The sequence below is a fragment of the Andrographis paniculata genome, unplaced genomic scaffold, assembly GCF_009805555.1.
Source record: "Andrographis paniculata isolate CXL003 unplaced genomic scaffold, ASM980555v1 Contig72END, whole genome shotgun sequence".
In the NCBI taxonomy this organism is placed as follows: domain Eukaryota; kingdom Viridiplantae; phylum Streptophyta; class Magnoliopsida; order Lamiales; family Acanthaceae; genus Andrographis; species Andrographis paniculata.
In genome coordinates this window covers 1,293,083-1,308,872 of record NW_026137609.1, presented here as the reverse complement: position 1 = coordinate 1,308,872, position 15,790 = coordinate 1,293,083, and the positions used below count along the sequence as shown (strand labels likewise).

The window sequence follows — 15,790 nt, the reverse complement described above, 5'->3', positions numbered from 1 at the left end:
AGTTCAAGGTGTGTTTGTTCGGTGATTATATTTTAAATACATTATTTATTCTATTTTTTCTCTTAAAAAAAATCAAATTAAACATATATTTTTTATTTTTTATATTATCTTAAAAATTACTTTTATATTCAAAACATCACATCAACACCTATTTATATCACATCATACAATTATTCAAATTCAAAATTTTTATTACTCCCTCCGTCCCATAACAAAGTATCAATTTTTTTATTTTAGTCTAGTATCCATTTCATTTTTTTTTAGTAATTGTTCTATCTACCTAATATTACAAATATCCTTACAACTTATTATACAAATGTCATTACCTTATATCGCACATTTAATGTTATTTTAGTTATTGTTATTTTATTCATACTATATTCCAATATAGTACTAATATTTCTAAAAACAAATGAATATTTACTTATGAGACGGAGAGATAATTTAAATCTCAACTCAAAATCTTAAATCCCAAAAAAAAAATGAGGGCTTTTAAAAAAAAAATAAAAAAATGGGGGCTTTTCTGATATACATCAACTCCACGGGCGGCTTTTAGCAAATAAGCGGATGAGATTCAGAAGAAGAAGATGACCGAGACCGAGACCGAGACCGAGACCGAGACCGACCTTAACTAACCATACTGACAATACATACTAAACTAATAGTGCGAGGCGAGGCATAAAGCGGCGGCGGTCTTCCAATTGCACATACCGAGCGCAGATATGGTTTCAATCGACAACGGCGTTACAACCAACGGCCATGGACCCGCCGCTAAAGCTGCCACTTCCGACGGGGCCCCATCACCTCCGGCATCCCTCTCCAACGGGGGGGCTTCTCAGCCGGAGATTGACCCCTCTCGGAAGAGGAAACTGACCATTCTCCCCCTGGAGGTCGGGACCCGTGTCAATTGCCGGTGGCGGGATGGAAAGTACCATCCTGTTAAGGTTATTGAGCGCCGCAAGCTCTCTTCCGATGGATCTAACGATTACGAGTACTACGTTCACTACACCGAATGTGAGAATTGTGCTTCTTTTAATTTATTTTCAAATCTAGGGTTTCGTCGGTGCCTCCCATGCTTTAGGGGGCGCTTGATTTTGAAATGGTTTCTTTGTGATGTTAGCGTCTTCTTGATGTTGAAGAAAGTTCGTTACTTTTCTTTGAATCGGCATCCACCGCACTACTTCAATTTGAATTGAAGAAATTTTATTCAATTTTAATAAACCACGGGAAACCCTGGTAGCATTCCCCTTATCAGAAACTTGCCAGATTCTGGATGAACTTCGGAATTTTCTTTCCTTGTGGCATTTGGATGATGCGGCAGATTGCTACTCCTTCTTCCCTTTTGTCACCTGATTGTATGTTTGCTTGCTTGTGTAGTTAACCGGAGACTTGATGAATGGGTAAAACTTGAACAACTTGATCTTGACTCAGTGGAAACTGATGTGGATGAGAAGGTCGAGGACAAGGTAACATATTATTAACATATTTGTTTACTGCAGTTTTTTCTGAGGTTCAATATAGGTTCCCCATTTGGAAGATTCGTTTCCAACTAAAATTCATCTTTGATATGCGTACAAATTACTATTCGTCTCCATTTTGTTGTCTGAGGAGGTTCAGTATAGTTACTTCCTTTGTAAATGACAAACTCGTATGTTTCTTCAGTTAACACCGTTATTTTCCACTGAAGATCCCAATAGTACCTGTCCACATTTTATATGCACATGTTTAAAATTTCCCAGGTAACAAGCTTGAAAATGACTAGGCATCAGAAGCGAAAGATTGATGAGACACATGTGGAGGTATTTCTGTTTGATAATGTTTTGTATTTTTCGTATATTGTCGTAATTTGTATTTCATTTACTCATTCCTTTGCCGACTATAGAAGGACTTTGTCAACGTGACATGGTTTTACCACGGACACCTTTGCAGGGGTCCTTAGGAAATGGGATGATGATGCTTATTCATAGTCTACAAGTTCATAACTTGTTTGCACATGTGTTTTTGTACTTTTTGTGTGGCTATACAGGGCCATGAGGAGCTCGATGCTGCTAGCTTACGTGAACATGAGGAGTTTACAAAAGTTAAAAATATTGCCAAAATAGAACTTGGAAGATATGAGATAGAAACTTGGTACTTTTCCCCATTTCCTCCAGAATACAATGACTGTACCAAGCTGTTCTTTTGTGAATTTTGCCTGAATTTCATGAAGCGGAAAGAACAACTCCAGAGGCATATGGTGAGAATCCTCTCCTTTTCATCTGTTTTAAGGTGGTGGTTCTGTAATAAATATGTAATTAATGCATCTAAGTGATGCATTTTATGCTGTTGCATATGCAATTATCAAGCTGGACATCTGTATGGCTGGTTCTTCCACTTGTATATGAAGTGATATATGCTTTATCTTTGCTTTGCTTAAAATGGGCTGTTGTACTGGGTTTTTACCTTATCTATTTTTTAATCTGCAGAGGAAATGTGATCTCAAGCATCCTCCAGGTGATGAGATATATCGAAATGGAACCTTGTCAATGTTTGAGGTGATAATTTCGCAACTTCTTTTATTACATTTTATTATATTTGGAAACAAGAATTGCTTTTGATGATTTCTCCAGCTGTCCTTCAGTTTGTTCTTCAGCATTGGATATGTTAATATGATTGCACCTGGGACAACATTTATCATATCAGCTGTTGGTAAGAGGTTTTAACAAATTTAGAATCACTGGAAACAGGTTGATGGCAAAAAGAACAAGGTTTATGGGCAAAATCTATGCTATTTGGCGAAATTGTTTCTTGATCACAAGACCCTGTACTATGATGTCGATCTGTTTCTATTTTATGTGCTGTGTGAATGTGACGACCGAGGATGCCACATGGTTGGATACTTCTCCAAGGTAGTTTTTTTATTATTATATTTTTTCTTTTTATGGTGGCTTGAAAACTTTAATGTATACTGCCTACATTTCCATTTCAGGAAAAGTAATGATTTGTTTGTTTTCACATTGATATCTTTCTTCATCAAAATTGTAACTTCTGAATTTAAAGGATATATTATATATACTGATGTTGCACCAGCTTTAATCTATATCTTCTCCAATTTGGCATAAGAGACAATTATAAATTCTACTTGGTAGACACAATGTCTTCTCCACCCTAAAGTGTTGTTGTTTTTAAGTACCAACTGCTTTTATTTTTGTCGTTTCTAAATACTAACTGGAATTTTTAAATGATAACATCTATATCCCAAAATTATGACACTTGTAACATTCGTGAAACAGTGCATATAAAATATGAGAGTCAATATTTAGTTTTCCTAACTTATATTGGATTGATGTGCAGGAGAAACATTCTGAGGAGTCCTACAATTTAGCTTGTATACTTACTCTTCCTCCATATCAGAGAAAAGGATACGGAAAATTTTTGATTGCTTTTTGTAAGAACTTCCTTTTATCATCTATCCTTGGGTATTTGCATTGTTGTTCATACAATAAAGCCACTTTTATTACTTGGTGTTGCTCTGTCTGTGCTCCTAACTCTGACCTGGCCATACATACAGCATATGAACTTTCAAAGAAGGAAGGTAAAGTTGGAACACCTGAGAGGCCGCTCTCGGACCTGGGTCTCTTAAGTTACAGGGGATACTGGACACGTGTCCTTCTAGATATACTGAAAAAGCACAAAGGCAACATCTCAATTAAGGTAAGTTGAATAGGCCTTGGACATTGTAGTGGTTGAGCTTGAGCAGCAGGGAGATGGGTACAAATGTCGTTGCATTATGCATGCAGGATCTTGCTTCATATAATCAACCGGCTTTCTCTCTTCCTACAGGAGCTGAGTGACATGACAGCCATCAAAGCAGAGGATATCCTTTCGACCCTTCAGAGCCTAGAGCTGATTCAATATCGAAAAGGGCAGCATGTCATATGTGCAGATCCGAAGGTCCTTGATCGCCATCTTAAAGCTGCAGGCCGTGGCGGTCTTGAAGTTGATGTCAGTAAATTGATATGGACTCCTTATAAGGAGCAAAGCTGATCATCCCTTTAATGTCTTGAAGTAGTTTATGGATCTGCCATGTACAGAAGATTACAATCTAACAAACAGCAACATTATGATATGAATATGATGATGTTCCAGTCCAGCCAGAACTGACAATAGCCAGCCACAGGCCAAGACGAGAGGAGGGAGGTCTCACTCACTGCCCGGTAAGTACTTTATAAATTCAAAGCATAGCATAGCATTGCATTGTAACGTCAGAAGAATGGATGGCGCCATCGGCATACAAGTGTTTTATTTTAAGCTGTTGAATTAGTAGTTCTTGCATGTACCAAACCGAACCATCTTGCATAACATGGGATTGCTTCTTGTATATGTATATATCCAGGTTTCGAAATAGATTTCAATTCCAAGTTTTCTGCTTCTGTGCAAGTAAAATTGGAATTTTGCTCCTGAATTATGTATGTATGTATCTATCTATCTTCTGGAACTGTAGATGATATGATATTCCTTCTGCACACACCCATCGGTTTCAGAATCCTTTTGAGATTTTAGGTGTTCTAAGTTGTGGGTGATTTCTGTAGCAAGTAGATAACGAACAAGATGAACCTTTTTCAAGGCAGGGTCGAGACATGATGGATTACCAGTTGCCTCCAATTACGTAGCAAAACTTCTACTTCATCTACGGTCAGATGGATCACCAACCTGTGAGCTCAACTAGGGAGGAAAACTCCCGAAAGCTTTTGTTTTGCTTCTTTGTGTCCTCCTCTCCCTTCCTCTTTCTTCTTCTTCCTTCAACATGCCCACACCTTCCTTTGTTCTCTTACATGTGCAATTTTGTTGCATAATTCCTCATTCGTGGAATACCATTTCAGAGGATTCAACAAGTGAGTGATTTAGGATGCCTTGCAAAGTGTTGATTCCTCCTCAAAGACGAAACTGGTTTTGGTGGAAGTGAGACTCTGAGCTAGTAGTAGTGGAGTGTCCAAAATTTTGATCTGTCAAAATCTGGGCAGTTTGCAAGGTCGCAGAGAGGCCAGAAGGAAGTAATTTAACAGACCCCATGGTTCTTTTCCCAGATCCACTTCATCCATGGAAAGGGGCTGGGGCGTGTTTGTGAAGAAATATGCTGCTGCTGCTGCTGCTGCTGCTCCCGCCAAGTGCGCCTGAACACCTACCTAAACCATTGTATGTGCAAAAGGTTTGAATGAAGTTGTGGTGGATTTGCCTGTTCAGTACACAAAAGTAGAGCTTTTTGGAAGAAATTACTGAAAAGAACACTTGTCAATAGAGAGAGAGAGAGAGAGAGAGAGAGAGAGGGAGGGAGAGATAAGTGGGACTCAATCTGACCGGACGTAGTTTGTGGTTTAAGAGTAATGAAGAGGGGAGGGGAACTATCTGATACAACACTATATCATGCCAGGCCGCCAGTAGAGTAGAGTAAGAGCTTATCTCCATAAACTTTTTCCGGTTGGCTTCATCTCTTCCTTAAAAAATAAATTAGGACTACTCTTAGCTTCCTCCATTCTACAGAGATAACTATTATATTTTGCATTTTGATCTTTTTATTTTAGATTTATATATATATATATATTTGGTATTATTTATTTAATTTTTAATTAATAAGTGTGTATTAATTGAAGGCTGACTTGATATTTTTTTTTGTAATAAGCAATATTTTCTAAAACAGTAAAGAGTTTACTAAAATTTTAAATTATGAAAGAATAGTATAAACTTGTTAAACTAAGAGTAAATTATGAACAATTGTCTCAATAAAGAAAGAAAGAAAGAGTGAGCCAGCCAGCTAGCAAGCAGAACGAAAAAGGAGCAAAACAAAAGGCCATAAGAAAATCTTTTACCAAGTGAAGGGAAGTATTAGCATTTAAGAAGGAAGAGAGTTGAGAGCATAACGTTAACCTAATTAGGGATGGTAACCAAACACACTCCAAATCCAACCATCATGTATTGTATTGTATTGTTTGGTTAATAAGTAAGGAAGAGAAAATCTAAATGTGTATTGAATGGTAAGGCACAGTAAGTAGTAATACAAGTAGAATATTCGGCCAAAACTTACTCAAAAGGGGTATAGTAATAGTAATAGTATAGTGTAGTACTAGTGCTTCTGCCGAAAAGAATTTAGGCCACTGCTTGCTTGCATATCTATCTACACAAAATAATAATGACAATCATAGGAGTGTCGCTCGCAGTTATACAGACCAAGAAATCCTGCCTGCTCCGGGCTGAATGGGCGTGGGCGAGGGTGTGGCGTCTCTCCCCCTCCCTCGCCCCCCCTCTATCATCCATTCATCCGCTACTACTTACTTGGCTGCTCTTCTCTCTCACTCCAAACTGATCTGATCTGATCTGCCACTAGTATTCATTCTACCGGTCAGTCAGTCAGTCAGTGAGCTAGCGTACGTGCGTCTGTAATGAAACAAGGGGAGATTGATTCAACATGAACATGCAGCAAATTTGCAATGCCCTGCATATTTGGATCGGATTGGATTGGTTTGGTTTCTGACATACATACATACGTATAAGTATATATATACTAGTAGAGTATATTATAGCATCTGCTTGTGTGGTTCTGTTGTTTATCCTCCCCCTCCTCCTACAGCAAGGCATTCCAAAGGGCGTCCTCTCCTTCACCACACTGCTCATGTACGAATTTCAACTTCTCCACCGATCTGCATATGCCGCTGCAGCTCCAGTCGAAGGAGGCGATGCACACATTGCCCGCCTGTGCCTTCCACTCACAATCTGCAATATGCAAATGGCGAATGCAAATTCAAAACAGACACTCCAGTCAATTCAAGTCAGTCAGCCCTTCCCTACTTCCAACATCAGAAACTAAAACCATGTCCTACCTGGTGGTGTACCACAGCACATATTGCGCTCATCAATGTGCTCAACTTCAAGACCAATAAACCAAGAACCAAGCGACACGTCTTCATTGGCATACTTGTGCAGTATCGGCCTGCAGATATTCAACCACAACAGTTCCAGATTACGGAATGGAATCGGTGCTTAGCAAGTCAACCTAGAAAAGAAACTCATGACACTGCCAAATTCTGACTTTTTCAACAATGACAGGGCAGAGCAGGGACAGGGAAAGGGATAGGGATTTGGGGAGGAGAAGCAAAATAATAATAATAATAATAATAAGAAGAAGAAGACAGCAACCAACAACTTCACTATCTAATGACAGTATATAATATGCTTCCCATCTTTGCCTTTCCAACAGTAATGTTCACAGGAAAAAAAAAAAAAAAAAAGAAGAGTAGAATGGGCATATACATAATTAAGCATAACTTCCACCATAACTATGACAAGTGCTTCTTACTGGTTAATTGATATGTAGGTGGCTAAATCCTTTGAAATTGCATAAATCTGCCCAGTCGCATGGCGGAAATACTTATTTCCATCTTCTCCGAATTTCCAGTACTCTGGCTCATGGTACTTGACATTCCTGGACAACAATCTAGTAATTAAATACAGCGATTGCGAAAATGAAACAGAAAATGCATAATGGATTTCAGGGATTACTTTTGAGAAAGAACTGGTCCAGACTTCATACAACCTATGTAAATTCTGGGTTTTGATCGATGACGGGCAAGTGTTGCCGCTAAGGTCCCTATAGAGGCAAAAGACCACTCGCTCAGCAAAGTTGAATGCCACAAAATCTTCTTAAAGTCATGTAATGTGTTAAGCAGTCACAAGGTGCATACCCAAATTAACATGAACATCATCATCAACCTTGACATAAAAATCAGCATCCCACTTTGCAACAGCAGTCGCAAAGAATATCTTTGTTTTTGCAGACAATTCATGATATCCTTCAACATGCTCCTACAAGAATGAGCGATTGGGTTTTAGACCTGCATAGATGTTTAAGATAGAAAATAAAGGGACAGGGACAAACCAGCCTGAGAAAGTCCTGGTGTTGAGCCTCCTCGGAGTCGAGAGCTCTATCTAATATGCTGTTAGATGTTGCACTGTATCAACAAAGAAATATACATATCTATTATTTCATTCCATTTCAAGGTGCAGCTTACATAGAATCCAACAACTAGATGCAGCAAGATGGGTCCATTATCTGAACCAAAAAGCTCAATTGACTCTGCTCATCCTGTAACATTAGAAACACCATTGTCCAAAACTCTGTAGGTGTTGAAAAGATAAGCAGGGAAAACACAATCAACAACTTTGGGAACAGATACCATGACAATACGAACATGATGCATAAACTGTTCACAAAGTCCAAAAAAAGAAAAAACAAAGGACATGCTCACCCACTCCTGCTCCCCACTACCCAAGCAAAAGAAAGGGTGCGGATGAAATTATTATCTCTTCTAGCCACTTCAAGTAATACTTTACAGTACGCAATGAGAATCCAGAAAGTCTTGCATTGAAAACCTAAATGGACTGAGCCTTAATTTTTCATGTTCTAGGAAGCTCTATTTGTTACTACATGCAGTAATACTAAAATAACGGTTGTCCAACTTTCAGTAATATAAGAGCACTATTCAATCTAAACACAAGTCTTGAAATAACCATTGTTAATGCAGGTGCCTATGGTTATGTATTTACCATTGGAAATCGAATACTCTCATAGTCTTATGGCTCCCCAAAACGAAAGACACTGAACCCCAATAATAAGAAGAAGCACAGTACATAGAAGCCTATGCAGCTGTAAACAAAACTTATATGGTTAAGAAAAGTTTTGTTAGATCTAGCTAAAGTACAAAACCATTCTACACAATGTATTGTGATATCCAATCAATCTTCTATGCCTATGGCTATGGCTAAAAATCCTTCAACACAATAGTACAAAGGGTATTGTGATCAAATTCCACTTCATGAAAGAAGCAGAAGGCAAAAAGGAAATTAGCTTGGAACATTGCAACACAGCACCCTGTACCAAATTGCATGCATTTTTCACCTGACCAATACCTAAAGTAAATATTGAATACTTTAAATGTCAACTTGACGTTTTCAAGAAAAGCATCAATGAATGATGGAATGATGACCTCCTCTAGCAATTTCTGGAAATCACATTACATTATACAGATAATCTACAAAGTTTGCATTGAGAATCTAGATTGCCAAGTTGTAACAAAGTAGAACAAAGAAACATAAACATAACTATTGAAAAGTTAGCACCACTGTTCTCTGATTATGAGGTGTTGTGCAGCCCATGGTTGAAATACTGAGCAATTAGCCACAACACTCGTTGGCAACAATATGCCTCAAATCTTTTCAATGAGGCTCCAACTATGTAGGAATATATGTGCTCAGGTTTCCCAACTTCTTCCTACATGGTTATTACAGAAGCTAGGACGTAAGGAAATGACTAATGCAGATAACTATTGAGCAACCCACAACCTACCATTATTCATCAGAATATCGATTGGATATGGTTGGCTATCGTCCAATTGCTATTTTAGTTATCACAAAAGGGAATCATTGAAGAAATTTCTAACGTGAGATTGCTCTTTTACACTAAAAGCTAAGAGGGGAAGAAACGGAAGTGGCGGTGAGCATAAATTCTGCTTCAGGGGAGACTATGTGAATAATACTGAGTTTATTGGCATTCAGTATGACAGTGTAGAATATACAAATGCACAATACGGACATCCAAAGTAGGAAAATTTACCTATGACCAATCATAAACCTCACAACAATTCCCTTCTCTCGCTCCAATTTTCTAAGCTGCTCACCTGAGTAAATTATAAAATTTCTTGTTAGATTCTGCTTGACATAAGGAAGTATACAATCAAGTCCGTTATATTCTAAGTAGGTATGATTACCCTGGGGCATCCAAGTCTCTCGGACAGAGTCGCGCCTCTTCCTACTGCTGAAAGCTGTATTTATCCCAATTACCATAAACGCCTTTTTCCTTGGCGGACCCTCATGAGAAGTGGCGGAAGAATCATTAGGATTCAATTTCTCCTGAACATTCCTAGCTGCAGACAACTCCATCTGGAGCATTGAAATTGATTTGTCCAGTGACCTGAAACAACAAACAAACAAAAATTCAAGGTATCAATAAACACAAATCTTTAATATGTCTGTGTAATCAGCATGAACCAAACTGGAAGTAATGATAGGTTAATCTAAACTCACTGAATCGCCTCATGAGTTTTGTACACCTCATTCATTACATCCTTTTCCTCATCGCCAGTCTTCTATTGGGGGAAAAAAAATGAACACTTAATGCAGAATACACAAATACATTCAGACTTATACATAAACAATAAAATACCAGAAATAGGTGGAAAAGGAAATCTGGGAAAGGGTTGAGAATGCGAATACTTTATACTTAAACTAGTTAAAACCCCAACAAATCTAATTGGTACACCGGATCCTCAATTGGGAATCGGCAAATCTTATAAAAAATAATCGGATTTTACAATGCGCGATGTCCGCAAGAGCAAGGTAACAACAAAAAAAATAAAAATAAAAATAGAGACTTGGAAATCAAATCCAGCAGGAGTTCAAGTCGCAATTCCAAGAATTAGGTAGCATCATAGATCGAACCTTTTTCTTGGTATTGCAATCCTCGGAGACGATCTGCAACTCTTGGTCTCGCCTTTGCTGAGTTATGAGCTGATTGTTGGATTCCAAGTTGCCCCATGATCTACAGAACAAAACACAGGCGCTCAAATCCTCGTTGAAACAAAAATAAATAAATAAACAAAATGGAAATGATACAAAATCAATGAAACCAAAGAAAAGAAAAGAGAATCGAGATTCGTCAACTTACAGATACTTATTGGTAAAAATCATGCCAATGAAGAAGAAACAAACCGAGAAAATTGGAATCCATTTAGCTGAAACCTTTCCACCGCTTTTACTTTTCATGATTGTTCTTCTACTTTTTTGCAAAACAGGAGGGAGGGTTTGGGGAAAGGATAAAGACTAGTCTGAAACTAAAAAACGGTGGTGGGTGTTCTTGAGCTAGGCGGCGTGGGGAAATGTTGGTGGAACTGTGGAGAAGAGGAGGAAGCGGCGGCTGGGTTGGGGGGGTTGGGCAGATGGGGGTGGGGGTTGGAGGAGGAGGAGGAGAAGAAGAAGAAGAAGACGAGGAAGGATGGGGATGGAAATGTGTTTGAATAGATGACATAAGATGCGTGCGACTGCTGTCCTGTCCTGTACTGTGCTGTCCTGAACGCTGCTCCTCTTTCTTAAATCATTCGTTCGTTCATTTAAGACTAAATATACCACACCACCACCATTAAGCATGAAATGTAATGTAAAGAGTGGATGCAGCTGGGCATTGGCGGTGCGGTCCAAAGGCAAAGACACCCTCTCTCTCTCTCTCTCTCTCTCTCTCGGATGTCAAACAGGTCAGACTCAGACGCGGGTGGGCAATGGGTAATGGGTAATGGGTTTAGACTTAGACGACTTATTAGAAAGAAGACTAATACTATTATTGTTATTATATTACTGAGTTGAGATGGAGATGGAGACGGAGACGGAGACAACGTAGTAGCAGTGGAGACGAGTGAGTGAGTACATACAAAAATTACAAATTACAGTACAACTGTACAAGTAGCTTATTTTAGCTACTCGCATGCCCTGTCCTGTCCTGTGCATGTCATTAGTATTAACGATCACCATAATGCCAATGCCAAATCTGGGTTGGTTATGGTAGGTACTAAACTATGGGTATACGATTCATAATTTCATATCTATACTCACCTTCATTTATATAGTATGGATGAATGTCTATTGTTGTTCTTATTTAGTAACTACTCCCTAGTCTTTATTGACTTGAAAGGCGACGAGAACGATCAATCATCCTCCATCCCATTAAAAACTCATCCATTCTTCTCTTCTCTCCCCCATTAGCTCCTGCACCTGCACCTTCATGCATGCTAACTGTTGATTAATTAACTACTTCATTGCTTCATTCATTATGTTATTGATATCATCGTCATCTCCAATGATATAATTTTTAATGTCGCAATCAATCGATTATTAAACTGAATCTATAAGAATTTAGGTGAATACAGAATCATTAAAAAATTAAATGGTGTCATATGAGAAAAATATATGGATATTTTAATGATATAATAAAATAAAATTATTTTTTATTTTTAAAAATATTATAGTATTTTTATTTCAGAGAGATAAAAAAACAAAAAGAAAAGAAAATATTGCGGTCGTGTTAAATAAATAAATAAATAATTGGGTAGAAATATTAACAAATTATTTGTCCTTAATTAATTAGAATTTTTCGATAAATATTTTGTGATGTAATCAGATTCCGTGTCGAATTTATTCCACTCCATAGCACACCGCACCCCTCTCCTTACTCCGACCCCCTCCCTCTCCCTCTCCCTCTCCCTCCCTGTGTGCATATACATAACACCACTGCTAGCCTCCTTCGATTGGTGTCCTCCTATTTTCTCCGTCTGGGCTGCCGTGGCATGAAGATAAAACACTTGGCTCTCGTCATCCGAGGGATTTCTCTTAAGCTTGCAGGCAAGCCATGTACCTTTGAATTCTTTTATTTTTGGACCCTTTCTCTTTGTCTCAATCGTATCTGTGATTGCTTCTTTATTCAGACCTGTTGGTTTTAATTTAATATTCTTAGATTTTCCGATCAATCGTCTTTGCGCCATGATTCTCTTCATCCGCGTATGTTTTGAATTTTGGATTATAATGCGTAGATCTAAAGATCACCAGTTGTTAGCAGCCGACGTTCTCTATTCTGTTTTACGGGAAAGTCATGAACATGTTCTAATTTTCAAGGATGGATCTTTTTTTTATGCTTCCTTACGGTAGTCTTTCCAACCGTGATTTATTAAGTGCCCAAAGTTTTTGACTAGGTAAAAAGTAGTCACTGAACATGCTTAAATTCGAGCACAGGAGATTCTTGCTTGCGTTGTCGGCACAGGACTAAAGGCTACAATGTTGGTTGCGCTGGTATTTGATAAGGAAAGGCGACACACACATTTTAGTGATGTGGTCAAGTTTGGTTCGCGTTGTATTTCAATATCCTCTCTATCCTAAAAACTAAGGCTGCAATCTCTATAATTGTAAGCCAGGCCGTATTTACATTTTTGTGTTATCTATCTGGTTGTGTGAATGGAAATTTCATAATCCACCCTTGTTTTAGTTGCTTCTCTTTGTTTTTGTCAGATAAACTTACCTTAGCATCCTCCCTGGGACTTTATTTGACTTCACTCCAATAAAAACCAATGGCTGATGGTCACGAAGTTGATAAGAACCTCGAGATATGGAAGATCAAGAAGCTTATAAAGGCTTTGGAAGTTGCTCAGGGTGATGGCACCAGTATGATTTCTCTTATAATGCCTCCACGCGATCAAATATCTCGTGTTACTAAGATGCTTGGAGATGAATACGGAACTGCATCTAACATCAAAAGCAGGGGTGAATCGCCAATATGTCCTTGCAGCGATTACTTCCGCTTAGCAGAGACTGAAATTGCACAGCAAGGTTCCTTCGAACGGGCTTGTGTTTTACACTGGAACCATAGTAACTGAAGACGGGAAGGAAAAGAAAGTGACAATTGACTTTGAGCCATTCAGGCCTATAAATGCCATTCACTTTATCTCTGCGACAACAAGTTCCACACTGAGGCTCTTAATGAAATTTTAAAATCTGATGACAAGTTTATTTTTATATTTATGGATAGTAATGAAACCCTTTTTGGAACTTTGAGTGGTAACACCAGGGAGGTTCTTCACAAGTTCAGTGTGGACCTTCCCAAGAAACATGGAAGAGGAGGACAATCTGCTTTGCGGTTTGCTCGTCTGCGAATGGAGAAACGGCACAACTATGTGAGGAAAACTGCAGAGCTTGCCACCCAGTTTTTCATCAATCCACAGACAAGCCAGCCCAATGTGGCAGGACTCATACTAGCTGGTATAGCTGACTTCAAGACTGAGCTCAGTCAATCTGATATGTTTGATCCCCGTTTACAAGCAAAAATTCTGAATGATGGAGGGGAAAATAGCTTCAACCAGGCTATGGAGCTATCCTCTGAAATCCTGTCTAATGTGAAGTTTATACAAGAGAAGCGGTTGATAGGGAAGTACTTTGAGGAGATTAGTCAGGACACAGGCAAGTATGCGTTTGGTGTTGAGGACACGTTGAAAGTTCTGGAAATGGGTGCTGTCGAGACGCTTATTGTGTGGGAAAATTTGGATGTGACGAGGTATGTGCTGAAACATGCTTGTACTGGTGAAATAATCATAAAGCACTTGAACAAAGATCAGGAGTCTGATCAGGGTAATTCTCGGGATCAAGCCACAAATGCTGAACTGGAGATTCAGGATAAAATGTTGCTGCTTGGATGGTTTGTGAATGAATACAGACGGTTTGGTTGCACGCGTGAGTTGTCACCAATAAATCACAAGAAGGATCTCAATTTTGTTGGCCGTTTGGGAGAATTAGAGGAATGCTTGGATATCAATTACATGTTCGAGCTTTTGATGAATTTTCCGATAATTGAGAAGTTTATGAAGATTCGGAATAGCAATCAATTAACCAGTCCAATTCCAGTGCAGGGGGCCTGCACTGGGACGCAAGGGCTTTCGGTCGGCGCAGATGGAATTTCATTGAGGTGTGATGGTGAGTGAAGTGGGTGGGGAAGATGACGGCAAGTACCTCCTCCTATCCTTATGCTTGCGTGGGGTTGCCATTGCGTTGCATTGCAACAGTATGTATGTATGTATGTACGTGGATAAAGAAGCGTGGGTATGCGGGCTGGTGTAAAAAGTGTGCAGTATTTAGTTAAGGTGGTTTGTTTGAAGGAGGGAGGGCGTTGCAACTCAATTCAATTCAATGCCATCTGACTGATGATGATGATGATGCTTTATCTGATCTGTCTCCGTCTCCTGCTGCCGCTGCTGTTTGGGGTTGAGGCTATTATGGTTGTGTTTGTTGTTACTAAAGCTACTACTTTACTTGCTATTTATGAAGTGCTTACTGTTCAGTTAGTGTTGCTGCAGCTGCTGTTGGTGATGCATTACATTGCATTGCATTAGCAAAAATAATATAATAAGACTAATAAGCAGATGGATGGATATGATTTGTGTTTGTTGGGTTGGTTGTTGGTGTTGGTGTTGGTGTATCAAGCATTTGGTCCTCCTCTGGAAATGTTTTGCAGCTTCCTGTCGAAGAAGAAGAAGAGCTGATTGGCATCAAAACTTCAAATGGAGGATAGATCAATGGGACTGGACGGGACGGGACGGGACGCTCTCTCTGCTAATCCATGATCTCTAATACTATTTCACTTTCTAACTAATTATTGACATGATATGAAACTAAAATAATAAATAAATATTTAATTTTATATTTGTTGAGAAAAAAAGAAAAGAACAATATAAATCTTGTAAAGTCTGCCAAGCTTGGTGTGTTTGTTTTGTGTTTTAATTTGAATAAAATTTTTTGATTTATAGAATTGTGAAAATAATATAAAAATGATAGAGGTGTAATATATTAATTTTTTTAGAAAAATATGTTTGAAATTTTTTTAAATATTTGTGTATTCAATATATATTTTTTTCAACAATATTCATCTAAACATAATATTAAGTATAAAATTAGTATGTAAATACACGCATCGTTTCATTACTGAATTGTATTAGCAAAAACGAGTAGCAATTCATCTTACTGTGGTATGTGGACCGGACCGGGCTAGGGCTGGCAGTGCAGCAGCCCTTACATAGAATGGATGATGATGAAAATTCAAAAGCCCGACTGCAGTGGACGGGCGACCAAAAATCATATCCGAATCCAAATCCAAATCCAAATCCAAATCCAGAGC

The 15,790-nt window shown here is 38.5% G+C and overlaps 2 protein-coding genes and 1 pseudogene across 4 annotated transcripts; 2 read left to right on the top strand and 1 right to left on the bottom strand.

Moving 5' to 3' along the window:
- Window positions 1-648: 648 nt before the first annotated feature.
- Window positions 649-4,406, top strand: LOC127265167 (histone acetyltransferase of the MYST family 2). Of its 2 annotated transcripts, none has more exons than XM_051294866.1 (9): window positions 649-1,014; window positions 1,378-1,466; window positions 1,740-1,799; window positions 2,027-2,236; window positions 2,466-2,534; window positions 2,727-2,888; window positions 3,334-3,427; window positions 3,551-3,693; window positions 3,780-3,965. In XM_051294866.1, exons 1-9 carry the CDS (start codon window positions 723-725, stop codon window positions 3,831-3,833), a joined length of 1,173 nt encoding a protein of 390 aa, XP_051150823.1. In that variant the 5' UTR covers window positions 649-722; the 3' UTR covers window positions 3,834-3,965. The 2 variants fall into 2 exon arrangements, with proteins under 2 accessions (XP_051150823.1, XP_051150822.1); XM_051294865.1 differs by having other exon boundaries at window positions 651-1,014; window positions 3,823-4,406.
- Window positions 4,407-5,935: 1,529 nt separating this feature from the next.
- On the bottom strand, window positions 5,936-11,261 carry LOC127265150 (beta-1,3-galactosyltransferase 7-like). 2 transcript variants are annotated; one of them, XM_051294834.1, is made up of 11 exons: window positions 10,754-11,261; window positions 10,528-10,627; window positions 10,114-10,172; window positions 9,798-10,000; window positions 9,644-9,707; window positions 7,910-7,982; window positions 7,716-7,836; window positions 7,534-7,621; window positions 7,331-7,456; window positions 6,855-6,964; window positions 5,936-6,747 (listed from the first exon to the last, which is right to left on the bottom strand). In XM_051294834.1, the coding sequence occupies exons 1-11, from the start codon at window positions 10,849-10,851 to the stop codon at window positions 6,599-6,601; spliced, it is 1,191 nt and encodes a 396-aa protein (XP_051150791.1). In that variant the 5' UTR covers window positions 10,852-11,261; the 3' UTR covers window positions 5,936-6,598. The 2 variants fall into 2 exon arrangements, with proteins under 2 accessions (XP_051150791.1, XP_051150790.1); XM_051294833.1 differs by having other exon boundaries at window positions 10,114-10,175; window positions 10,754-11,252.
- A 1,222-nt stretch (window positions 11,262-12,483) lies between these two features.
- LOC127265149 (eukaryotic peptide chain release factor subunit 1-2-like) lies at window positions 12,484-15,060 on the top strand (annotated as a pseudogene).
- The last annotated feature ends 730 nt before the right edge of the window (window positions 15,061-15,790 follow it).

Excerpts from the sequence above, each read along its gene's own strand:
- LOC127265167 (XM_051294865.1), top strand. The coding sequence starts at position 723 with ATGGTTTCAATCGACAACGGCGTTACAACCAACGGCCATGGACCCGCC. Across the intron at positions 1,015-1,377 it reads CTACGTTCACTACACCGAAT|TTAACCGGAGACTTGATGAA; the intron begins GTGAGAATTGTG and ends TTGCTTGTGTAG. Across the intron at positions 2,237-2,465 it reads AACAACTCCAGAGGCATATG|AGGAAATGTGATCTCAAGCA; the intron begins GTGAGAATCCTC and ends TTTAATCTGCAG.
- LOC127265150 (XM_051294833.1), bottom strand. The coding sequence starts at position 10,851 with ATGAAAAGTAAAAGCGGTGGAAAGGTTTCAGCTAAATGGATTCCAATT. Across the intron at positions 10,176-10,527 it reads ATTGCAATACCAAGAAAAAG|AAGACTGGCGATGAGGAAAA; the intron begins GTTCGATCTATG and ends TTCCCCCAATAG. Across the intron at positions 7,837-7,909 it reads ACCAGGACTTTCTCAGGCTG|GAGCATGTTGAAGGATATCA; the intron begins GTTTGTCCCTGT and ends TCATTCTTGTAG.